Source organism: Sebastes fasciatus, chromosome 13, assembly GCF_043250625.1.
Source record: "Sebastes fasciatus isolate fSebFas1 chromosome 13, fSebFas1.pri, whole genome shotgun sequence".
Classification (NCBI taxonomy): Eukaryota; Metazoa; Chordata; class Actinopteri; order Perciformes; family Sebastidae; genus Sebastes; species Sebastes fasciatus.
This window is the reverse complement of record NC_133807.1, coordinates 5,228,476-5,253,421: the sequence shown is the minus strand read 5'-3', so window position 1 is coordinate 5,253,421 and position 24,946 is coordinate 5,228,476. Positions and strand designations below refer to the sequence as shown.

Here is a 24,946-nt window from a genome sequence, read left to right as displayed (position 1 = left end):
ATAACAAAGGTATAGGTCATTTATTTCAGAGTGATATTGTTTGTGTGCCTTATGTTGTCAATTACTGGAACAACCTTTTAAAAGACCTCAAGTGGAAGAACATCTGGACTCTACCCTATAAGTATCTTTTGACAAACAAATTAAGAGAAGTATCCTTTAAAATCCTTCACAGATATTATCCAGCAAGTCATTATCTTGTTAAGTTTAAACAGGACATCAATGTAAACTGTTCATTCTGTGATGTTACTCCCAGAAACTCTTCTTCATCTATTCTGGCACTGTGACCATTGCAAAAGGCTGTGGAAGGACTTGAGTAGATTCATTATTGATAATATTGATTATCAATAATGTTTACCTGATTTTATTCTATGTCTAGAGAATGTCTTGTTTGGTTTCCATAAAGGTAACAGTAAAATAAATTAAAATTATATCATTAATCTGATTATTCTCTTATAGCTAAATTTCATATACATAAATCCAAATTTAGTAAATCTAAACCTTCATTTTTTTTGTATTTGAACATGAAACCCAACAATACATTAGATTGATTCTCTCCTCTGGAAACAAAAAAAGCTATTAAGAGGGTAACTTTATGCACCTCCTTTAATATATTTATCTAAATGTTTATTTCCCCAGGCTTTGTGCATGCATAATGTTTATCCTCTGGCATCTGTTATTTTGTCTTGTTGTTCTTCTAATAGATTTGCACATCTCTTTGTAATTAGACCGGTATGACCGGTTAGTGAACTAAAGAAAAGAGAAAAAAAAAGAAAAAAACAGAAGACCGTTTGTTGTGAATTCAACATGATGAGGAAGGTGACGTCAGCTCCAGTCAGTGCGTCGGTGTGAAGGGCAGCAGGTGCGTCAGGTAGACCTTCATACCCGGAAGGACAGACTTCAAAGCAGCTACTCCGTTAACAGGTAAGCAACTCAACGCCTAATATCGCACTGTAAAGTGTAGAACGACTATTTAGATGTATTTGTACATTAAAATGTTGTTAGTTTTATCAGATTTAATCTGTAAAAGCTTCTGAATGAATGACTACTAGACTCTATAACTAATGTACTAATGATATAATGAGTTATATGCCTGGTTACCAGTCAACACAACATGAAGCGCATTGATGGATTTATGATATAGCAAGACACAGACATATGAAGCCTATAGATGTGGAGTAAGAAAGTGTTTAGAAGTGAATTTCACTGTGCTCCTGTGGTATGTGTTGCTGCTCAGTGATTCTCAACTAGGGGTCCTGGAACTCCCCCTGGGACCCCCAGGGGTCCTATAGAGGGAGTTCCAGGGGTCCTAGAGGGAGATCCAGGGTGTCCCCAGAAATATGGGGGATACTGGTGGTTTTTCATTATTTAATTTACGATATAGGACTCATAAGAGCGTCTATTCTGATCACAGGTTTTACTTCCTCCACAGTTATCTCCTCAACTGTAGTTGACAACTATAGAATTATGGTCTTAATCATATCAATCATATCATCAGTCATATCTAACAACCAAATTCTTTTCAGATGGATGTCCCTGATAACTTTATAAAATAGTGGCAGGGCTGGCTTAAGGCAAAGGCCATATAGGCGGTTGCCTAGGGCAACACCTCCTGGGGGGGCACTGGTCGCCCTCTAAAAAAAAATATAATAATAAATAAATAAATAAATATATATATATATATATATATATATATATATATATATATATATATATACGTATATAATGATTATTAATTATATAATCAAAATAAGCATAATTAAAATAAGCATAATTATAATATTGCGCCCGTCCTCATTTTCTGCATTGACGTAACAAATTAACAAAATATGAAAGAAAGAAAGAAAGAAAGAAAGAAAGAAAGAAAGAAAGAAACTCTCTTTCTCACACTTCTTTATCTGCCCGGCCGCACTTATTTGTTAATAAAATTGTCAACAATATCAGGGACCAACTGTTTATTTATATTATAATAAATACAGTTATTTATGAAAATAAAAATTTGAATTTTTGTCCTAAAACCATGGTGATGTCTGATGTGTGTTGCGGTTTACAGGATTATAGGGTTCGGGTTCCAAACCTAGAGCGGCTCCTTTAATCAAACAACATTTTACCCCACAGGTATGTTCATGCAGAATGTCCTACTATAATTTTTATTTTTTTTTATTTTTCTGATGAGCCGCTGTTCACTACAGAATATATATTCACAAGTCTGTTCCAAAGTCGAAACATCTAGAGGTTCCCATCCTATATCGCCACTGAGAGACAAAACTGGTGTACAGTCGAATAACATTTTATATCGATCGTGGCCTCATTAGTGTCCTCTGCTCTAAAGGTTCTAATCAACTCACAGTACCTATCGATATGATTTCAGATTGGATTCATTTGGTTTTTTTTACCACATAGCTGCTGTCTTTTCCACGTTCAAATAACAATGCATCACGATTCAAGATGAACTTTATTGTCATTCATGCTATTTACATGGCAAGTGCACAGCAGAATGAAATTATGTTGCATCTGGCTCCCAAGTGTATTAAAAAAAAGTGCTAACAAGAGTAAATGTAAGAAGTTAATAAAGTTAATAATCAATGTTCTGTGTCAATCCAAACTTGAGCTGTGAGCTCAGTGTTGCTTTCTGTGTGTGTTTCCGTGTGCAGACAGAGCAGAGCGATGGAGCCGAGAGACCTGCAGCAGGAGTTGGTGGATAAGTTCAACCATGTGCTCTCCAGACAGCACTTGTTCCAGTCTGACTGGGACATCGCCTCTTTTGCAGTCTTCTTCATCTTCATTGGTGAGTGGAGTTAGAGAACTGGATTTTAGAGGCAAGGACGTTCTATTACACTCCATCAGGGTCCATATTCATAAACTAAACTAAATATAATATACAACTAAACATTTTTTTTTTTTACTGAGGGCAAATGCTAAATATAAATGGAAGCAACATTCCCCACTACCCCTCTCCATCAACCCAGACCCCCACCCCTGATCAGCAATTAACAGAATTCAGAGTATTACAAAAATATATCCAACATAAAAAGCAGATTGAGCAGGACTAATACAAGAAAAGTGGACACACAAACATCTGTACAAAAAGTAGAACGCAGCTCTGAATCCTCTCGATATTAATGATTTTTTTTAATGAGGTTTATCTATGTGTTTTCAGGTATGATTCTGCTGCTGGTCATCCTGGTCCTCATCCGCTGCTGCTGCTGCTGCTGCTGCTGCTGTGATGACGGGAAGGTGAACTCACACATATGAGAGAGCTGAAGGAAAACACACACACACACACACACACACACACACACACACACACACACACACACACACACACACACACGTAGTGAGGTGCTGACTCAAAGGCAGAAATTAAAGAAAGAATGGGAAAGCTGTCACACAGAGCTCCGATGCAATCTGACATTGTTTTAAGTCTGTTACTCGTCTCTTTTAAGTGACATTTTTAGGATTTTTTCAAACCTTTTGCTGTTTTGTTTTTAAGTCTTTATGCTGCCATCTTGGCCCCTTGGAAAATAGGTTTTAAATCGCAATGGATACCATCCTGGCTAAATAACGGCTAAAGGTGCTAAACGCAAAATTCAGAGCATTTCTATTCCCTCTCAACGGCTCTCAACATGACGACGGCTGAGCCGGCGGCTCGCAGTTAACGATGCTAACAGTGCTAACAGCAACAATGCTGAACAGTAGCCCCGTTCCACGGAACTAAGAACCTTTTATGGACCAGGGTCTAAATTTAGTCCTGGGGACATTTTCTGGGGATATTTTACCCCCCAAAAGGCCCCGGTTGGGGGGTAGTAATTTCTGAAAGCAGCAATACATATTGTCACAGTGAGATAAAACGTTTTTTTTATCACGCATGGCTGGCCCGGCTATGTAAACACAGCACAGAGAAACTCAGATTCCAATTCACACAGAGGGAGAGAGACTTCATTCTCTGCTCAGGTAGACATTACTCCTCTATATCTTTACATAGACAATAGTTGTTGATGGTATATTCATGCTCTGAATGTCAGATAGAGAACGTTTAAATAAAAGAAATGGTTGTAAAGATTGATGTTTGGGCACACTTACCTTAAAGGTCACCTATTATGCAAAATGCACTTTTCCATGTCTTTTAAACATCAATATCTGTCCCCAGTGTGTCTACAAGTCACCATAGTATCATAAAAGACCATCCTCTCTCTTTTTCTCCTGCTCCGTTTGTCCGGAAATGGGTGTCGAAACAACGCTGCGCAGCTTTTCTTTTCTTCTGACGTCATTTGAGAATTAGCCATGTAAGGGTTTCCTGGTCGAACCAGAGAGAACCTTCAGTAGCTGACCCCGCCCCACAGCGCGTCACTGTCTCTCCTCCTCAACCGAACTTGAGCAAAGTAGCTCCTACAGTTAGTCTGCAAGAACCAGCAGAACAGGCTTCATGTACTCCCATCATCTAAATATAACATGTTCATTCACAAAGGCTTTATGTAATTACACTGTTTAAACAGATGATATTTATATATTATATATATTTGATGTCATGCATGTAGCAGAGTACAGGTAGTAAATAGTGACTGTAAGCAACACAACACATTTCTGTTTCACAGTCAAACTTTATTTGAGTTGACAGATGACAATATTAATTATTCACAGCATTTGTAATCATCTCACCTGCAGTTATGTTAACATGGTACAGGAGAAAGTCTTCAGCTCTGGTAAACTATGGTAAGCTAAGCTCCGGTGGTCTGTAGTCATGGTAACACAGAGACAGCTACTACTGTAAATAATATACCATTACTCTGATCTTCCATACATTTATCTTTTAGCAGAAATAATGAACTGACTACTGTTTCACATCTTCTATTTTCTACCCTGATGGTCGCTGTGTTTACACACCGTGTCATAGCGGTAGCATGATGCTAACGGGTTAGCTACATGCTACCGGGTTAGCTCTGTATCTCCATGTAAACAGAGCCATCTGCTTTCAGCCATCTGCTCTCAGCTGTCTGCTCTCAGCTATCTGCTCTCAGCTGTCTGCTTTCAGCCATCTGCTCTCAGCTGTCTGCTTTCAGCCATCTGCTTTCAGCCATCTGCTCTCAGCTATCTGCTCTCAGCTGTCTGCTTTCAGCCATCTGCTCTCAGCTGTCTGCTCTCAGCTATCTGCTCTCAGCTGTCTGCTCTCAGCTGTCTGCTTTCAGCCATCTGCTTTCAGCTATCTGCTCTCCTCTGGGATGATTCTGTCGGTCATTTCTCACAGATGGATCTGTAAAGACAGACGTAAAACAGAGTGTATGTTTACGGTTTACAGAGTTGATGCATGAGGTAAACACTGAGTTAACTAACAGAGATATAAATAGTATTATTTACCTGAGAGAAACCGACAGGAGAACCTGGAATCTGGACCGCAGATGTTCATCATGTGTCGCCGATTTCTGATCAGATTCCTCCGGTAATGTGCGCTGAGTGAAGTTTCTGGTTTATAAACTTTAAAGTGGTTTATAAACTTTATTCTAGCTGCTATCTCTCCACTCGTCTCTCTCTCTCTCTCTCTCTTGAGAGAGAGAGAGAGAGAGAGAGAGAGAGAGAGAGAGAGCTTCTCCGGGAGGGAGGGGGAGAGTGACGCTGTTGTTGAGGACGTTTGATTGACAGAAAACGCTGACCAATCAGAGCAGAGTGGGAGGAGGCAGGCTGTGAATCAGGGGGTTTCAGACAGAGGCTGAATTAGGCTCTGAGGCAGGCAGACTCAGGCTGCAGTATGAGAAGAATAAAGGGTTTTTTGAACATTGCAGCATGTAAACATGTTCTAGTGCAACATTAAAATACATCTATGAACCTGGAAATGAGCATAATATGAGACCTACAGAGCTACAGACACAGAAATCAGCACTTTTGGAAATGGGCTGAAACAGAGGTTATAGAGACATGCTGGAATGCATGATCTGATTGTTTTTTTGAAAAAAAAACTTCAGAGACATGGTTTGGAGGTGTCTGAGACCTATAATAACTAGTTTAAATGGAGTATAATATGTGACCTTTAACTAACATGTCATATTAACCAGGACAGATCAGATTCAGAGCTCCGAGCAATCAGCTTGAAAGACATGTCAGAAGCCTATGCACAAAACCACTCCCTATTTATTAAATAGTGTGCAGTATTTAACCCTCCATCCCTGTTATTTGAATGTCCGCATTTGGAATGCAAATTTATATAGTGCGTCAAAATTCCCACAATGGAACAAAGAAAGTTAAAGTCCATGGCATGTACACTACTTTTTGCTCTCACCTCATCATCCCGTATGTATGGAAGACAGGACCATTCCTAAATGTATTCCTGGCATCCTTATTGCAGACGTTTAACCACCTTACAGAGAGAGAGAGAGATCCTATCATGTAGTGAAATGAACTGAAATTGAGCAGAGGTCATTTAGGACCATGTACTCTGATGATGATGATAGTGCTTTATGCTTCTTCAGCAGCATCGGAGACGGAAGGTCGGCGTGGAGAACATGGCTCTGGAGCCCTGACGGCTCAACTGCACTCATCAAGTATTGTGAAGGTTGATGAAGCCAGAGGAGTCTTACTAATAACTTTTGTGCCAAAGCTTTGATTTTACTGTCACCATCTGTTAGCAAATTTAGTCCACTTGCACATAGAATGAATCATTGCTCACGAGTCCTTCACTACCCAGTTATGGAAATCTAACACGCGTGATCTTTTTGACTGTTTTTGTCACTGCTGTGTGGGGTTTGTTGCTAGGATACCACCGAGGAGCTGGAACACTCAGCGTACCTCTGTAGATTTGCATGTCACTTCCTCTTATTTTGTTTGTTGAAAGAAATTCGTTTTACTTAGTAATAAATATATAAATAATAAACATGTCAACGTTGCTTTATTTAATGTATCGGTGTATTTCTTCTCATCGTGACCATGTTCATTTATGGAGTCCTTGTTCTAGCAAACAGACACAACGACATTTGTAGAGGACAAAGTACGCAGAATCACATGAGGGCATAAATCAGGAGGTAGATGTGTTTATGTTTACAGACTGGATCACGCAGGGCTGTAAACTGATGCTGCCCTGCTCTCTCTCTGTCTGTAATCTGTCACTCCTTTAGGAAAGCTAGAGTCGTGTTTCAACACAACATACAGATCCCAACTTTAAGACGTCACGTCATTTCACTTTACTGCTCTGTTCACTCTTTTAGACAAAGTCCCTCCTTGTCAATTCACCAGGATGTTTGTGTGCAGAGAGATCATTAACTCGTGCACACTGCCCTGGAGAAATGCATCCCTTCGTTGTTTTCAGAATAGTGTATAGCATTACTCTGCATCTGCCCAATTTACAGGTATAACATGTAACACACAACATTCAAAGTTGGAGAGAGAGAGAGAACAGCTATGGTCGAGTGAGGTATAGAGTGAATGAGGAGAGGGAGCGGCGTTAGTGAGAACAAAGCAGTGAATCAGAGAAATAAAATGTTATTGCTTAGGGATACCGATACCAGTATCGGGTCCGATACTGTGCTCTTGTACTCGTACTCGCAAAATGGCTCTGATACAACGGCACCGATACCACTTTACAGCAGTGTGACGCTAACCTCTCGTCACCATCTTTCGGGTCCTCACGCTCCACCTCCCCTGCGGTGCGAGACGGGCCGGTGGTGCGCCCGACCCCGCTGGGCCGGGATCCCACCTCAGCTGGCGCGTGCCAGCCCTCACTTTCATTGTACCACGGGGTTTTGCTTGCACCCTCTGACTCGTGCGTGCGTTAGACTCCTTGGTCCGTGTTTCAAGACGGGTCGGGTGGGTTGCCGACATCGCCGCAGACCCCTGGCGCCTTTTACGTGGGCAGCGGCACGACGCGGTCGACAGTCACACCGGGAGCAGGGTGGGGAGAGAGGGGCGCAGCGAGCCCTTTGTCCACGGTGCGGCGAGGTTCAGGCGGGGAGCACTGGAAAGCTGCGGCCACGAGCCACTTTCGCCCCGAGCCTTTCCAAGCCGACCTAGAGCCGGTCGCGGCGCACCGCCACGTATGCAGGACTCCCCAGCCTGCCGTGTGTCGCTCACACCCTCCAGCTGGCTGTTAACAAGTGTTTTTTGGCACAGAGAAGTACTCGTATCGGTACTCGGTATCGGCGAGTACCTAAATGTAAGTACTTGTACATGGTCTGAAAAAAAGTTGTATCGGTGCATCCCTATTATTGCTGAAGCCCAGAAATGTCCCGAACACAGCAAAAATAACAAGAAAAGAGAAAATCCTGCAGGATCTCTGCGGATACAGACACCACCACACACTTCTAGTGGAGCAGAAGTGATGATTGAGAGGGATTTATTTAGAATCCGTCTATAAATAGTTGCTTTTTTTTTAATACCTTTAAAACTAGAATTACCACCTCATGGTTGTACGCCTTCGCAAACCGGTCTAGTGTCAGTTTACATCCATGTCTGTCCAAAATGTCATCACTTCATAATTTCATCCTGTTAGACATTTGTGTGAAATTATCACAATTAGCATATGAAGCCCCAAAGTGTTCAATATTGAATAAATAATGCTAATAAAAATGCTGCTGACACATGCATCATTATTCACACACACAGCGTGAACAGTTTAATGAGACATCTTTATATATATATATAGCTTCACTGCAGCAGACAGCAAGGGAAGGTCAACAGAGACAGAATAATGTTTAGAATATTTTTATTGCACAGATATCAGATAAATAATTTCCACATTTTATATGATAGGCAGCTATTTTTTAAAATAGATTAACACTTACTGGAATGAAGTCATTTGTTCATGATTGGATTAGTGTTTGGTTCACAGGGAATCAACAACACAAGTGCAAAACGTGTTTAAATAAATAGAAATGTAGAGCAGACAAACACTTGAAATCAGTATGACATGACAAGTAGCTTATCATTTAGACATACAGTATCCATGCAGTTACAAACAGGGTATGTGAGCTCTGTCATTTCCACCAAATGGGGCAATAAACAATAACAAAAAAACAACAGCAAAAAAAGAGAAAACAAATCAGTAGCCCAGCTCCAATGTCCACCCTAATGCCACGCTTATGTCATATCGTCATATTCAAACTTGTAATAGCACTTGTGTAAAAAGCTCCGATATATCCAACTTGGCACTTAAAGGCGCAGTGTGCAGGATTTCAGGGGATCTACAGCATTAGCAGAAATGAAATTTAATATTCATAACTATGATCTCATTAGTGTATAATCACCTGAAACTATGAATCGTGTTTTCGTTAGCTTAGAATGAGCCGTTTATATCTACACAGGGAGCGGGTCCTCTTCACGGAGTCCGCCATGTTTCTACAGTAGCCCAGAACGGACAAACCAAACACGTGATTTTACATTACCCGAAGGCCACTGTAGTTCTCCGACAAGCTTGGAAAGGGAGTGTTGAGCAGAGGGGTATCCAGTTGGTTGCAATCTGCAACCTCACCACTAGATGACACAAAATCCTACACACTGGACCTTTAATAATACGGACGTGCGTGAAAACCAAATTTTAAAAACCAAATGTAATGGATATGGTGTTATGTTGTCAATTACGGAAGGGCGGACATAGGAACTGGTCCACAAACAGATGACCGTCCAGTATCATCTGACACCAGCATGTTGGCATCCCATAAAAGATCACAGTGGGAAATGCTTTCCTAATACTACTGATCTCCTCACAGCTAAGACTTTTTGTCCCTGCAACAAATACTGTTGCATTCCCCATAAACTGTGCTTTAAACTTGAATTTACATATAGTGAGCATGATTATGGAATTAGTGAAATTGAAACAAATTCTCAGATTAAAGGCTTTTTTCTAAAAGCAGTGAGTAGTGTCATCTAGGGGATCGTGTCCAGATACAGCAGGTGGATGTACAGTTGATGCACAGAATAAAGGATTACTCCAGTGATTTTGCACTTCCATAAAGTTACGGGATTTACAACAGACAGATTACATAAGAATGGCCAAAACTGACTTTTAGTTCCTAATAAAAAGGTCCAACACACTCTAACACATCCCATAGTGCAACTCAACAATATCGCTTGTTATGCCAGGATCAGACTACACGATATTTTTGACGGTTACGACGGTACACTATGTCAAATTAGACGATTGAGAGTCATAAATTCTTGTTGTGACTTGGCCGCGACACATGACAGACTACACGTCGGTCCCCTGTTCCGACAATACACGGTCTCCCGGCTTGATATACAGGCTTACCGGGGCTCAAGCCCGACCATGTAAAGGGGCCCACGAGGCTCCAGGGGAAAACAGTAGAAATATAATTCACAGGGAGAAGCGAAAGCGGGCGCGCAACGGGATGCTCAGCAGGTCAAATTCACAGCCGTGACGGAACACGTTGTGGAAAGCAAAAAAATAAAAGATAAAACATGCTAGTAGACTTTCTGTCAGGACGTCGCGAGGCGTCCCAGACGACACTCATTTATCGTTCCCGTTCTGGGCAGATCTTAACACAGCAATTGTACTCGAGCGCGGACCGCACCGAGACTGTTTAGTAGAGGAAGCGGTCTCAGTCCGGATCACACAAATGAATTCTCAAGCGGTTCGTTTGTGTTGGGAATGTGATCCGATCTCAATCTTACCCAACTACAAAGGCGTACCCTGCAAGTTTGACATACAGTACGTGGCTCCCGTAGCCAGGTGAGCTTTGCATTCTGGGATGCAAATTTTGTGAAATCAAGTGTTGTTAGCAGCTGACTGCCCTGGACTAGCAACCAGGTACATTGCCTTCTTGATATGTGGGCAGACCTTCCTCCTCCTACGTTTACTTTCTGACATATCTAACCAATGAGCGGTAAGAATGTTCTCACATTTCTGTTTGAAAAAAACCCCAAACACAACAGTTCACCAACTCATCCAGTGATTTGGACCTGAGCCAACCAGTGATCCTTTTGACAACACCCCCAGAGAATACTCATGTGATGTCACTTGAGTTATTACCATGACTACAAAACTGACTTTGACGTGTAAAATTGGTGGAGTGCTGTTATAGCGCCGTTATTCTGAGGGAACTCAGCGTCTTTCAGAAAGAAAACCAACGTGTGACCATCGTGACCTCTTAGTACCGCTTCGTCTCCCAACCCTGAGTGCACAAATTAAGTGTTCCACACAACGACACGGCTCAGATGATAACTTTGGGGATAAGAACCAGATAAATACTCGGTAAGTACTAAGTTGCTTGAACGTAACAAATAATTAAAAATAAATTCTAATAACAAATCAGCAACATTCATTCATTCATTGAGAAGTTCAAGTCAGTGCTGTGAGATGCAACATACACACACACATACACATACATACACACACACATCAGATTGATGTCAGTCAGCTGGGCTGACACAACTGGGAATATTCATATCTCTCGGGCTTTGATTGGCTCCTTCAGCTAATCATGCAACACTTGGAACTGAAAGACTGGATGATAAATAAATATACAGTGTATATATATATATATATATTTATACAAAACAAATAGAACCCTTCCCAGGATGTCCCTTACACTTGTGTGGTTGGTTTGGGTCGGCGCGATCTCTAGAGGATGGACGGGAGGTGGGTTAGAAAGGTCTGTAGTTCCAGAAACTGGAGAAGACGGATATCTGCAGGGATGGGAGGGCAGGAGAGGATTAGTTACATTTACATACATGCAAATTCAATTTTCTACCAACCAACTGGTCAAAGCTTAAATAAACCTGTTTAGCCATATACAACAACAACACCACACTCACCATTGATGGCACCACTGTTTCCCCCTCCTCCCAGGCACGCAACCTCAGTGTTCTATTTGATCCCACCCTCTCCCTTGAGCCCCACACCCGCCAAGTTGTCAGAATCTCCTTCTACCACCTGCGCATTATCGCTAAGATCAGAGCCTTTCTCGCACGCCCTGCTGCCGAGAGGCTTATCCACGCCTTCATCTCCTCCTGCCTCGACTACTGCAACTCTCCTGTACGGCATCAGCACTACCTCCATCAATAGACTCCAACTGGTCCAGAACGCAGCTGCCCGACTCCTAACTCACACCAAATCATGGCACCACATCATCCCTAAAAGTCCTAAAAGACCACCACTGGCTCTGAGTGTAGTGATTTCCTTTTTGGTGAATATAGGCCACCGTACCTTGCATGTGTATCTAAGGCGATGCTAGTGAATGTGCTAATTCACAGTCATGTAAGAAAAAAAAAACCTTACGGGTAGAAGTCAACTACGACTCCCAAAGTGCATTTCAGCAAGAAACATCCAATTTTGAAAAATCCTGTTGCTAAAAGGGATCCTGATAAAAAACCCTAATAATATATATAGAGTATATATATATACACCATAATAACCCTTCAACAATCTGCAGCTGATATCAAGTCACTTTTAATTTCTTGGTAAATTTTGGATGAATTCAGCAACCATGACGCCGTCTTTTGTTCCCAACTGCAACAACGAAGGAACATTTGAAATGGGAGTACAGAGCGATGAAAAAGAGTTCTGGGAACAGCCGCTCCTCCGACTTCACCACTCGAATGTTAATATAAAAAAAAATATTGATTAGTGCAGCTTTAAGAGGTCGTGTTACTACAAGATTCGTCAAGTGAGAATGTAACGCTGATAGAGACACCCACCTTGTCCTTGAGCTGCTGACAGAGCTGCAGCGAGATGGTGAAGAATACCAGCGTATCATTAAGCCAAGGCACCACACACTCCACCTTGTGAACGTGGCTCACCTCAAACCGGTTGTGGTTGAGCTCGCTGCGGAGGAAAGAGACGTTAAAGGGACCTCAGAGATACACCTGCTAAATGTGGTACAGTCCCTAACAGAATGTAGGACCGATTTCCAAACTGGAGTATTTCTCAATTTATGTATTATAATAAGGGTGTAACGATTCATCTACTACATCGATATACCAATTTATATTCTTACGATCCAACTACATCGATAGGTACTCAGCAGGTTGTCCTTCATGATACTAAGAATTTGCACCTTGTTTTTAAGCAGGACAAACGTCATATGGATGTATCTTTTAGCACTTTTAATAGTAAAGAAATGTTGAACGTTACTCCGGTTCGCTCTCCCTGTGTATGATGTCATCGACATGCGCCAGCAGCGATCTCAGAGAGACGACAACAAAACGAAGCGTGGCCGATGGCGAGGAAGAGCCAGACGAGCGAGAGGTTTTCATGTTTGAGGTTCAGCGTGTTGAAACATTTTTGCTATTGCAAAAGAGGGTGATGTCCTTATTATAAATTGCTCGCTGTTTGCAGAATATTGCACTGCATTGTATCTTGAGAACTGAAGCAGCGGGTCCTGAAGTTGCACATTTGTATTATTTTCAAATAAAAGGTATATGTATTTGCCTTTAATCTTTGTGTTTACTTGTTTATATCTATAATTAATTTGTATCGATTTCAAATCATTGAATCGTATCGTGTCGTATCGTATCGTATCGCTCAAGATGAGATCTGAATCATAGAAAGTGATATGTATCGTATCGTTGTAAAAACGTACTGTTAAACCCCTATATCATAAGTAATTCTCTTTTTCTTTTCATTAACTATATATATCACTATTTCTTTTAATGTATTCATTATATGCATACAGACAGACAGACAGACAGACAGACTTACAACATTGCTCCTGGGTTGTGCAACACTGAGCTTCCAGCTGGCTTGAAATTCTACCAAGATGAGAGACAAACAGTGAAGCATCAGTCGAACCATGACGCTGTGTGAGGCTTCATATAGTGTTGCAGAGCCAAGACGAGTTCTAACCTTAGTGGTGTTGGGAGGCAGCACGTGAAGCTGGTAGACGGTCAGGCACAGTTTGCTCAAGTTGATGTAAAAGTTCACCATCACATCCCCAGGCATGGGAGGAGTGAACATTTTCTAGTGATGGAGGGAGACAAAACAGAACGGGGTGAGCAGAGGAATATGGAACAATGATATCTTCTTTAGGTGTGTGTCATGTAGTTTGTCCACCAGAGAGCACTGTAAAATGTTACACGACATGGCCCAAACTTATGTGGACACGCTAATGTTGCACCCATGCGTGCTGCTATATCAGCCTCCGCTCTTCTGGTTTCAGTCTTTCCACCAGGTGTTGGAACATGGCTGCAGGGATTTGCTCCCATTCAGACACCAGAGCATGAGTGAGAAGCTGCACTGATGTTGCTGATCAGGGGCCTCATTTAGGAAACTCTGCAGAGAATCCACACTATGTCTCCATCTCCCACGTTTCAGTGCTGTTGTCGCACTACTGTACACACACGCACCTCTACCTCTATCCGTCTGAGAATAACTAATAATTCATGTTGAATATGAGTAATGTCGTGGGATTATTCTTTATTTCATTGGCTATTTGGGGATTTATACATTATTATTATATACTTATACTAAACTATACTATAACGAAGCATTCGAATAGTGATTTGGAGGTCGAATACAATGGCAACGGTCGCAGCTTCAGTGCATTCGGGTCAGCCCTACATAAATGATCAATGCAAAGCACCTCATGAAGGTTTTATGTATATCAATGAGCCTGCTGATCAGCGGTTGTTTACGGTGAAACACGGCGACTACCGAGAGGAAGACAGACACAGATGGAGGTGCTTGTGGGTGAGGGGCTCCCTGAACACCCTCCTAATTCTTCCATCCACATAGTCCTCACAGTGCCAGTGCATCCATCATGCAGCATTACAGGTCTATCACTCTCGCAATATTGATATGTTTACAGCAATCAGACTGATCGCTTCACAACTTGCCAAAAAAAAAAACGCGGTGTCTCTGTACGCAACAGAGACACACTGGAGACATGGCGGTGTGATAGTTGGATCGGATGCTTGTTTTCAGTTTGTCTATGTGTACTGTATCTGTCCCTATCAAATAAGCCATAAATAAATAAATAAATAAATAAGGTCGTGTCTACTTATTGATTTCTGCAAAGATATTATTGAAAACAGTTGACGCTCTGTTCTGTAATTCTTTAATGCTATTTGATGTTATCTTGGATTTCCACATACTTATGATGATAATTTCATCAGCTGCGTGCGCTCTACAGCTGACCATGAGTCAGCGCTCTGGGGGTGGAGGGAATGTGATGGTGACACGGCGCTGATGAAATATTGAGCAAAGTTTGATTTGAGTTGGCTAATACCGTTCAAATTTGCTTATGGAATAGTTATGGCTCAGCAGCACAAATAACACTGTTGGTTCGAATGTTCATGATAAAGTGGATTTATAAGTAACGTGTGATATGAAGTTTAATTAAATGTGCATCGTAGTTTTTTGCACCATGCTGACCCGTGTCCACCGCCTACAATGCGCCTACAATGGGCACGTGAGCGTCAGAACTGGACCACGGAGCGATGGAAGAAGGTGGCCAGGTCTGATGAATCACGTTTTCTTTTACATCATGTGGACGACAACGAGTTCGAGGTGTCGACTCGGCCTCCAAATTCTCCAGATCTCAATCCGATGGAGCATCTGTGGGATGTGCTGACAAACAAGTCCGATCCACGGAGGCCCCACCTCGCAACTTATACAGGACTTAAAGGATCTGCTACTGACGGCTTGGTGCCAGATACCACAGCAGACCTTCAGAGGTCTAGTGGAGTCCATGCCTCGACGGGTCAGGGCTGTTTTGGCGGCAAAGCGGGGACCTACTCAATATTAGGCAGGTGGGCGTAATGTTATGGCTGATCGGTATATTGTTCATCTTCATTATCGGATTTTATCAAAACGATTTCTGCCTCAAAAATCCATCATCAGTCATACTCCGCTCCTTAAAGTATTAAGCAGTGTGTGTGTGTGTATGTGTGTGTGTGTGTGTGTGTGTGTGTGTGTGTGTGTGTGTGTGTGTCCTGTACCATCAGACCACTGGTGGCCAGCTCAGGCAGCGTCATGGAGGCCGGGGTGGTGAGGCGGTTCCGTGCTCTCGTCAGCTGGAGCATCACGGCATCCATGAGCTAAAAGGCAGTAATAGAGACACAGTGAAACACTGTGGGGTGTGATCCACGTTCAGCTCTGTACTGACTGGAACGGGGCGTGGCTGCCATGAGAAACAGAGGACAGACCTTATTAACCTCAGCGCCCGTCTTGAAGTGGTAGCTGTCATCCCGGCCGCCAAGCAGCAGGAGGGCCTGGTTCACGTGGTTCCTGGCGTCCTGGATCTGATGGATGAACGGAGACGAGAGGAGAGAGGTGAGAACTGTGAGAGGGATGAGTGAGCATTTATACAATTTGCATAAAAGAAAAAAATAACATTTTATATTTAAAGCTGAGATAAGAGAGTAAGCCAAAAGTTGGGTGAGCATTCCTATGGAAGCCCCGTATTCATGCTAGAGGACGTTTTGAACTCTCATTAGGCCCTGAAAGACGTATCAGACACCATTCTCTAACCCTGACCTTTAAATCCTACTCTTACCGAAGCAAAGAGCCGACACTCAGCTGCCCAATCAGGCCTTGTATCTACATCGTATCTGCTGAGGCTAAGTTACAATGGCTGGCCCAGGGCAGTCCACCCCCCCCGATCACTACTGAGCAGACTCTGGTTCCAAATGACGTCAAAATGTCAAGATGGCAGGATATTTTGGATTCACTTTTTCACAGAAGGGGGAAGTGGAGACGCGTCGTCCATCTTTATATACAGTTTATGGATGAGACGGAAATTCTGTCACGACTTAGTTCATCTTTAAAATTAGGGAAATGTGTCGCGCAAAAAGGCACAGACTGTGATACAATATATTACATTTCTAATTTAACGAATTAACTGCATCGTAGCCTATTTACAACTATGTACAGTTCATCTGAGGTACCTCCAGTTGAAGTCAGTAAACCTCTGAACACACAGAAGTGTTGTGTCAGCTGAGAACTTATCTGCTAACACTAACTAGCCTATAGTCAGCTGTAAAATGAAATACACATAATGACTAAACTGCTGAAAGAACTCCTCCAACAGTACATGGATTTGCATTTATATAGTGCCTTTTCTAGTCTCCCGACCACTCAAAGAGCTTTACACGACATGTCAGCATGTATGTGTCTAGCTGTACATTATCCCGCTTATTACACGGCTACTTACTGAAGAAATCAATATTTTGACATAAAAAAGGTCCTCCAGAGTGCGACATCAGAGCTGTGCCCATAGCAACGGTCTGTTATACATAGCAACGGTCTGTTATACATAGCAACGGTCTGTTATACAGAAATTACGCACCGCAGAACGCCATGATTAACCAATCAGAATTGAGTATTCAACTGTGTAAGTGTAATAATTCAAAATAACATAATTTGAGCAAAAACAACACATTGTAGGACTACATTTGTGTGTAGTTCACACTGTCTTCACACTGTCTTCGTCAAAATGTCCATAATAGAGGACAGAAAGTGGAAAAACTCCTTAAGAGGGAAAACAAAATGAGACTATCCTTCACAGCTACAACCAAACTTCACTGTTTTATTTCCATTATTTTATTCCCTCTCATTCGTGTCTGCCTAAATGTCTTTTGTTATGTTCGCACTGCTGGTGTTTTCGTCGTGTCTGGCTGTTTTTATCGGTTTGAGTATTGTTCTATCTTTGTAAGGTGTCTTGAAAGGCACCACCAAATAATATGTATTATTATTATTAATATTATTCATTGTTCTGGTGGCATTCCACCTAGCACACTGTACCTGCTGCAGTTTCCACAGCTTGTCCTCTCTGAACTGAAAGTGTAACACTTGGCTGCTCTTTGCAACCTTCAGGTTTATGTCCTGTTAAGAAAAGCAAAACATTAACCAAGGTTTTTTTTTTTTTTTCCATTTATCTTAAATCAATGTTTCATTTTCACACGAGGGGAATACGGCCTCAATGAGAACGAGGCAAACTCACGGCCTGGGTCAGAGCTTCTCCCTGCAGAGTCAGCACCCCCTTCACTTGATCCATGCTGCAAAAACACCACATCACATTTGGATTTCAACATCATCATCAGAGGAACATTAGGAAAGACAGATTCTGGCAAGGGAAGGTTTTTACAGCGAGTGGAGGAGGAGGGCACCTGATCGGACAGATTACAACACGGAGGAAACGGCCGACCCGTTCGCCCACAGTCACTGAGCAACTGACAGCCACTTCTTCCCACACAAGACATTGTTATGAAACAGACAGGACCTAATTATTTCACTAAAGAGGAGTCTTTCATGCATTCTGTCCACGGTAACTGTACACCATATAAGAGTTACACTCAGAACAAAACGGTCAGAGGTGGAGTATTACGTTGAGCTGCCGAGGATGAAGTTTTCCTGTTTGAGCTGACTCTCCAGGCCCGGCACCGGCATGGAGAAACGTCTAGACGCCTCCTGTTGATGGCAGAGCAAACTTACTATTAGAATCCGATCTCAAATCTCAGTGTTGTGAAGTCACGGCCTTTTAGTTGACATTGTAATTGCAATTCTACACACTGAATGTTTCAGATCTATAATTCTACTTCTGGTCTGGTTACAAGGTTGAAAATCCATTACAGCTAGGACTGGGTCAATGCAATACCACTTATTGACTTTCACTGCTGTCATATGCAGGGCCGGCTTAAAGTGGCAGTAGGCAGTATATTTTTGGCATCATTGGGCAAAAATTCCATAATAACCTTTCAGCATATTGTAATTCAAGTGTTCTGAGAGAAAACTAGACTTCTGCACCTCCTCATGGCTCTGTTTTCAGGCTTTAGAACATCTTCACCAGATTTCACAAACGTTCTCATTTTACAGCTAAACAGTACACTACAAGATGATTCTGAAAACATTTGAGGAGAGAAATAGACATTAATGTAACAGAATATTGATTCATATTTGATCAGCGCTGCCTAGTTTGACCGTTTGGTCGGAGTTTGCGAGTGATTGACAGCCGGCTCTCATAGACGGCAGATGGACAGCAGACCTCAGATCAGCTCTGACTGCTTGTTTTCCTCCGGTCTGTGAAATCTTGCAGATGCCGTTAGGAGCACCGGAGGACACAGAGGCACAGGATTTTTTTCAGGTTACCCGTTTCATGTACTACTGTCAGGATATAGCAACCGTTTTATAAAAATAACTTTTTTCTTTAATTCATATTTGCTCCAATCTCGCCTACTTCAGCTTTAAGGCATGTGCCATACAGGCGTTCGCCTAGGGTGCCACCTTCTGGGGAGCGCTGGTCGCCCTCTAAAGAAAATTAAATAAAATATAATAAAAAAATGCCAGTGGGCACCCTTCCTCATTTTCTGCATTGAGGTAACAAATAAACTAAAATAAAGAAAGAAATACACTTTTCACCCTCGTAAGTCTCTTTCTCATACTTTTTCATCTTTCCCTGCCAACACTTTGTAGGTCTGTTTGAAACCTAAAGCTCCTCCAGACCCACAGACGACATGATACAACCGTGTTCACCGGCTGAGTAGCACTGACCATTACAAGTTAACACATCTCCATGTGTAGAATTGGTGGAATGGCCCTTTAATATTGTGAGCCCTATATACAACATATACATGAGAGGTTAACTTTTACCTTGAGGACATCCTGGAGCTGCTTCAGGACAGCATGAACTTCCTCTTTAAGCAGCCAGTTGAATTCCTCCTCCTGTCAAAAAGATCAAATAAACATTGAGCTCCTTCAGGTGAAATGTTTGTGTGGATGAATACAGGAGCAGCTTCAGCTACAGACTGACACCACGGAGGAGCTCCTTCCTCAGCCTCACTGCTGGACACTCACACCAACAAAGATTATCATTATGCACTGTTATCATAAGTCAAACACAACCCCCTTGCTGTTAACATCTGTTTGGTTTTGTTATCACATCTCCTACTTGTTGTACAGTTTATTCTCCATTCATACTCTACTCTACTATACTACAGTAAAGCTGTACAGTTTTTTTCATAGCTTGCACTGTCGGTCACGTGTTGCTCTGTCATTTGTACTTTGCACCTCACTTTATTCTACAGCTATGCACACTCAGGTGCCACTTTATGAGGTGCACCGAGCTAAAAGAATGCAGTACAATAAAACAGTCCTGCAATAAACAAAGATTCAAATGTTTGTTTGTGTTTGAGAGAGGTGTTGAAGTGGGGTAGATTAAAAGTGCAATATAACAGTGATACATTTGAATCAAAGTTTGAACTTGAACAGAGTTAAACGTGCATGGAAGAGGATTCCTTTCCCAGCGGACCCTCATCCTGCATCAGAGCTATTCCAGGCCTGCTTTGGGTGCTGACTCACAGCATGGCTTCCCTCCTCAGTCCACCCTGAAGTCCACTGAATGCAAACCCAAAGTGTTCAATAAGACATTAGGAAAATAAATAGACAAAATGTGTCATGTTTTTTGTTTTCAGTAGGCTATTCCTCCTTTCCCCCCCCCCCACAATAACAGACAGAGTTTACTACAGGTCATTTATATTTAATTGCTGCAGTTTTTATTCAAAATGTCTTTTTTTTTAACATGTGTTTTATTGTACAATGTGATGATAGTTTTATACCATAATGCCATACTTTTTCCTCACAGTCTTTCTCTGTCAATCCAGACAAACAGATTATTTCACAATACCGTGGTTAGATATTTCATCTGGATTCATCCACATGATTATTTATTTAATTATGTCTAAATATTCATTTGATTGAGCGCTTTGGGGTCTCCATTTGTTCACACCACGAACATTTAAAAATGGAAACATCTTTGACATCATAAAACACTTGGAATAAAGCAGCCTATTTACCATAACCCATGTCAACTTTTGATCATTAATAACCATTTACCGAGGCATATCATAATGCTTCTGATGTCTTAATGGGGTGGTCAGTTCTTCCAGGCAGAAACTGGTTTATATTTAGTCATGTCATTACAGTAGAAAATATAGCAGAGATCAAAGGCTTAGCCTGGAATTTGTTCATCACAGTGGACATCATCTGCTTCTTGGGCCCTTTAGAGACGGTCAGTGTGAATACTTTTCATTTAAAAGCTTACAGAGAAACTGAGTTCAGTTTGTAGTAGGGCTGTGTATTGGCAAGAATCTGTCGATATGATACGTATCATGATACAGGGGTTACGATTCAATATATTGCGATGCTGTAAGTAAGGTGATATATTGTGATTTTTAAAAATCAAATTTTAGGAAAACTGTCATAGTATAAAGAACACACCACCATGTGCATAAAATCTGAGTAAAACAAGTTACATTTTTTATGCAATCAGAACAGTGGGATCTGCATTTGCATTTATGACCCCCATATGAGAACTAAGAGGACTTTAAAGGTCCCATATTGTAAAAAGTGAGATTTTCAGGTCTTTTATATTACAAAGCAGGTTTAAGTGCTGTATAAATACTGTTAAACTATCAAAACGCTCAATATACGGAGAAATACACACAGCCTGTACACAGAAATTGCGTGTTTGAAACAAGCCGTTAGGATTTCTGTCCATTTGTGATGTAACAAATATACAATATTTAGACCATTACGCGGTTTTAAATGTAAACAATCTAAATGTGTCCCAGTTTATTTCCTGTTGCAGTGTATGTAAATAACATCAGCTGACAGGAAGTAAACATGGACCAAAACTGTTGCCTATCAACGCCATTCCGTCGCAATTCCATTGAAATTCGCTAAAACGGAGTGTTTCAGACAGAGGGTAAATACAGGTATATGCAGGCAGACAGTATGAGAAAAATAATGTTTTTTTAACATTACAGCATGTAAACATGTTCTAGTAGAAACACAAAATACAAGTATGAACCTGAAAATGAGCATGATATGGGACCTTTAAGACCTTTAAACACTGCAACCACCTTGAACTTCTAACCACTGGCGCACTTTACACTTACTTTACACTATACATCCTATATACCACTGTATAGACTGCACATATGTACATATTACATTATTTATTGTAAATACTACATTTATTTGTTGACCGACTGTACACACTGTAGTTCACCCATTCACTCTGTATCTTTTATATCTCGATTTGTTGTTTTTATTATTTTGTATACCTGTACCTCTCCTGTGTTTCATTCTGTTTTTCTGCTGTTGCTGCTTTGACACCCGAATTTCCCTCCGGGGATTAATAAAGGTTCATCATTTTATCATAGTCCCTGTAACATCCAACATCATAGCACTACTACACTGAGAGGGTGCATTTCTATGCAAACTATATCAAGTATTGACTGTGTTAATCTTTTCATGTAAACTATTCATAACAAATCGATAGTGTTTTTGAGAATCGATACAGTATAAAAAAACGAAATATCGCAATATTCGATTTTTTTCGAATATTTCGATTTATTTTATTTCCCTCACAGCCCTAGTTGATAGTCAGCCACATGATCATGTGTTAGGATCACTACATGCGTGGTTGTGTTACTGACACACAGACAGACACACAGACAGACATACAGACAGACAGGCCCTTAGTCAACATCGTCACAGAATGACAGTGGCAACAACGCGAGCCCTGGCTATACAGCACCTGCACCGTAGCGCGCGGATGCACCAGCAGCTACGTCACGTTACTCACGTCCAGCTGCATTATCTTTAATATATCAGCTACAAAGGCCAACACACGATGCATTAACCGACATGACGGGTCGGTCAGTAGAGCACCTAGCAGACACACAGCACTGTGTTGTGTTGTGTTGTGTCCCTGCCCACCCAGAGCAGCAGCAGCTGCAGCAGCTTACCAGCACGGCTCTCTCCACCTGACTGGCAGCCGTCATCTTGGGCAGCTCGGACAGAGATCTCTGCGAGTTGAGCATGATGATGAGCAGAAGAACACAGGATATAACAGGTTAAACCGCGTCCTCTGCTCGGGATGAAGCTCTCTCCTCACTGCCTGCGGGATTAGCGGAGGATCTGTTGCCTTCATGGACTGTCGGGAATAACGCAAACGCTCACATGGACGTCGCGAATCAGCAGCATACAAACGCACCTTTGTAATCTTTAATTCCAAGCACTCATTATGCTGTATTTGCAATCTCACCTGTTCATTCTGCTATTTGGGCAAACAGCAGTCGCATGTTGCTTGTTATTGATATATATGATACGTCATGCGTTATTAATTCCGACCAAAACACACTATAATGAGGGGAACGCATTTTGCACTTTACGAGGACCAGTGAATGCACCATTAGGCTGGTCACACGTTCACTATTAACGTGGCCCCGCCCACTCTTCCTTATTTGGTAATACAACTTCCGGCTCGCGTCACACAAATGTTGGTACTCTGCAGCGTTCAGGTGACATGGAAAATATGAAGACATACCCCCTTCCAATACGTCCACTGTCATGCCTGTACAAATAACTGTATCAACAAGTAAACAAGTGGTACGACGGAGTATCAGGGTCACATTGAGGAAAAAAAATAAATCTGAGAATTCAAGAATAAAAAAGTAATGATATTACAAGAATACAGTCAGAAGTTTACAAGAAAAAGTCATAATATTATAAAGTAGTAATTTTACGTGTTATTTAATTTTTTTCTCGTAAAGTTATGACTTTATTCTTGTAATCTTACAACTTTTTTTCTCGTAAAGTTATGACTTTATTCTCGTAATATTAAGACTTTTTTCTTGTTATATTATGACTTCTGTCTCGTAATATTATGACTTTATTCTGGGAAACTTTTTTTCCCTCAATGTGACCCTAATACTCCGTAGTACATTTGCACTTTGGCCCTCACTGCATTAGACTTATATACTATATACTTAGACTATAAACTGTGTTACCTTCATCACAATGCTCAAATGTTTTGTGGCTCCAGACAGATTTATTTTATTTTTTTTTGCCTAAATGGCTCTTTTGATAGTTAAGGTTGCTGACCCCTGGCCTACACCCAGAAAGCAGCATTACTGTATTTCATAATAAAAGACAACTGAATAGAACTTCACTGGAATCAGATTTTAATGGCAAAATTAAGGTCAATTAGTTCACAACAAGTGCTTGCCCAGTCTGCTGCACCTCACAAGATGCATAATAAAACTTAGGCGAATTACATGGGCCCTGGGTGTTTGGTTCCACTATTCGCCTAATCACATTGACCGTGGTTATGGTAGATAATCTCACATCTGTCACAGACCCGCCATTTAATATCATTTTGATAAATGTCAATATTCATTTTATGACCAGTGCCTGGAGAGCAGGCTGTGCTCCGGCTGGTGGGCGGTGCTTGATATTACCTTAGCAGATCTCAACATGGCTGCTGGGTCACAAACCTTCTCATTTTACAGCTAAACAGTACACTACAAGACGATTCTGAACACATTTGAGGAGAGAAATAGGCATTACAGTAACAGAATATTGATTCATATTTGATCAGTGCTGCCTAGTTTGACGGTTTGATCGGAGCTTGCGAGTGATTGACAGCTGCTCAGAGACGGCAAGGCTCCAGCTCGGCTCTGATTAGTCGTTTTCCTTCCGGTCTGTGAAATCTTGCAGATGCCATTAAGAGCACCGTAGGACACCCGAGGACACAGAGGAACATGATTTTTTTCAGATTACCTCCCTCATGTAGCCTATCACTTTCAAGATATAGTGATCGTTTTATAAAAATAACTTTCACCAGTCATTTTTGCTCCATTTCTCTCTCTTCGACATGGCTGGTTTACCTATTCTAGGTAATAGAAGTTGATGCGGAAATGACGGTAAAAAGGGTCAGGATCCTTCATTTACACATAAATTCAGTTTATAGACTATTGTAAACTTGGTTGTGATGGTTTGACATTTTAAAAAAATGGGTCCCAAGAAAAGCAGTTTGGGAAACACTGCACTAGAGCACCAAATGTGGATTAATCCACCGCTGAAAATAGTCCCTAACAAATGCACTAGTTCATCCTATAACATTTAAAAAAAAAAATAGTGTCCAGCTGTTTCAGGAAATTAGAGCCTTTTTAAAAAATGAAGCTAGGCTTGGGGCTGAGAGCCACGGACAAGGTAGGGAGGTAAAAA

General features: G+C 41.4%; 2 protein-coding genes across 4 annotated transcripts; one reads left to right on the top strand and one right to left on the bottom strand.

The window, feature by feature from the left end:
- The first annotated feature begins 775 nt into the window (after nucleotides 1–775).
- Nucleotides 776–6,877, top strand: smim22 (small integral membrane protein 22). Of its 3 annotated transcripts, XM_074655057.1 has the most exons (5): nucleotides 776–921; nucleotides 2,051–2,115; nucleotides 2,652–2,785; nucleotides 3,158–3,234; nucleotides 6,462–6,877. In XM_074655057.1, the coding sequence occupies exons 3-5, from the start codon at nucleotides 2,665–2,667 to the stop codon at nucleotides 6,507–6,509; spliced, it is 246 nt and encodes an 81-aa protein (XP_074511158.1). In that variant the 5' UTR covers nucleotides 776–921; nucleotides 2,051–2,115; nucleotides 2,652–2,664; the 3' UTR covers nucleotides 6,510–6,877. The 3 variants fall into 3 exon arrangements, with proteins under 3 accessions (XP_074511158.1, XP_074511159.1, XP_074511157.1); XM_074655058.1 differs by lacking the exon at nucleotides 2,051–2,115 and having other exon boundaries at nucleotides 794–921; XM_074655056.1 differs by lacking the exon at nucleotides 776–921 and having other exon boundaries at nucleotides 1,957–2,115.
- Nucleotides 6,878–8,666: 1,789 nt separating this feature from the next.
- Nucleotides 8,667–22,877, bottom strand: rogdi (rogdi atypical leucine zipper). Its single transcript, XM_074655055.1, has 11 exons — nucleotides 22,684–22,877; nucleotides 19,523–19,594; nucleotides 18,261–18,343; nucleotides 17,877–17,931; nucleotides 17,678–17,758; nucleotides 16,081–16,176; nucleotides 15,874–15,972; nucleotides 13,781–13,894; nucleotides 13,637–13,686; nucleotides 12,634–12,760; nucleotides 8,667–11,622 (listed from the first exon to the last, which is right to left on the bottom strand). The coding sequence occupies exons 1-11, from the start codon at nucleotides 22,756–22,758 to the stop codon at nucleotides 11,581–11,583; spliced, it is 894 nt and encodes a 297-aa protein (XP_074511156.1). The 5' UTR covers nucleotides 22,759–22,877; the 3' UTR covers nucleotides 8,667–11,580.
- Between the last annotated feature and the right edge of the window lie 2,069 nt (nucleotides 22,878–24,946).

What these genes read in the sequence shown, in the direction of transcription:
- smim22 (XM_074655057.1), top strand. Translation starts at nt 2,665, where the DNA reads ATGGAGCCGAGAGACCTGCAGCAGGAGTTGGTGGATAAGTTCAACCAT. An exon ending in AGTCTTCTTCATCTTCATTG is followed by an intron (nt 2,786 to 3,157) that starts GTGAGTGGAGTT and finishes ATGTGTTTTCAG; the next exon opens with GTATGATTCTGCTGCTGGTC. An exon ending in GCTGCTGTGATGACGGGAAG is followed by an intron (nt 3,235 to 6,461) that starts GTGAACTCACAC and finishes CTTCTTCAGCAG; the next exon opens with CATCGGAGACGGAAGGTCGG.
- rogdi (XM_074655055.1), bottom strand. Translation starts at nt 22,758, where the DNA reads ATGCTCAACTCGCAGAGATCTCTGTCCGAGCTGCCCAAGATGACGGCT. An exon ending in AGCTCCAGGATGTCCTCAAG is followed by an intron (nt 18,344 to 19,522) that starts GTAAAAGTTAAC and finishes TGCCATCAACAG; the next exon opens with GAGGCGTCTAGACGTTTCTC. An exon ending in GAGAAGCTCTGACCCAGGCC is followed by an intron (nt 17,759 to 17,876) that starts GTGAGTTTGCCT and finishes TTTTCTTAACAG; the next exon opens with GACATAAACCTGAAGGTTGC.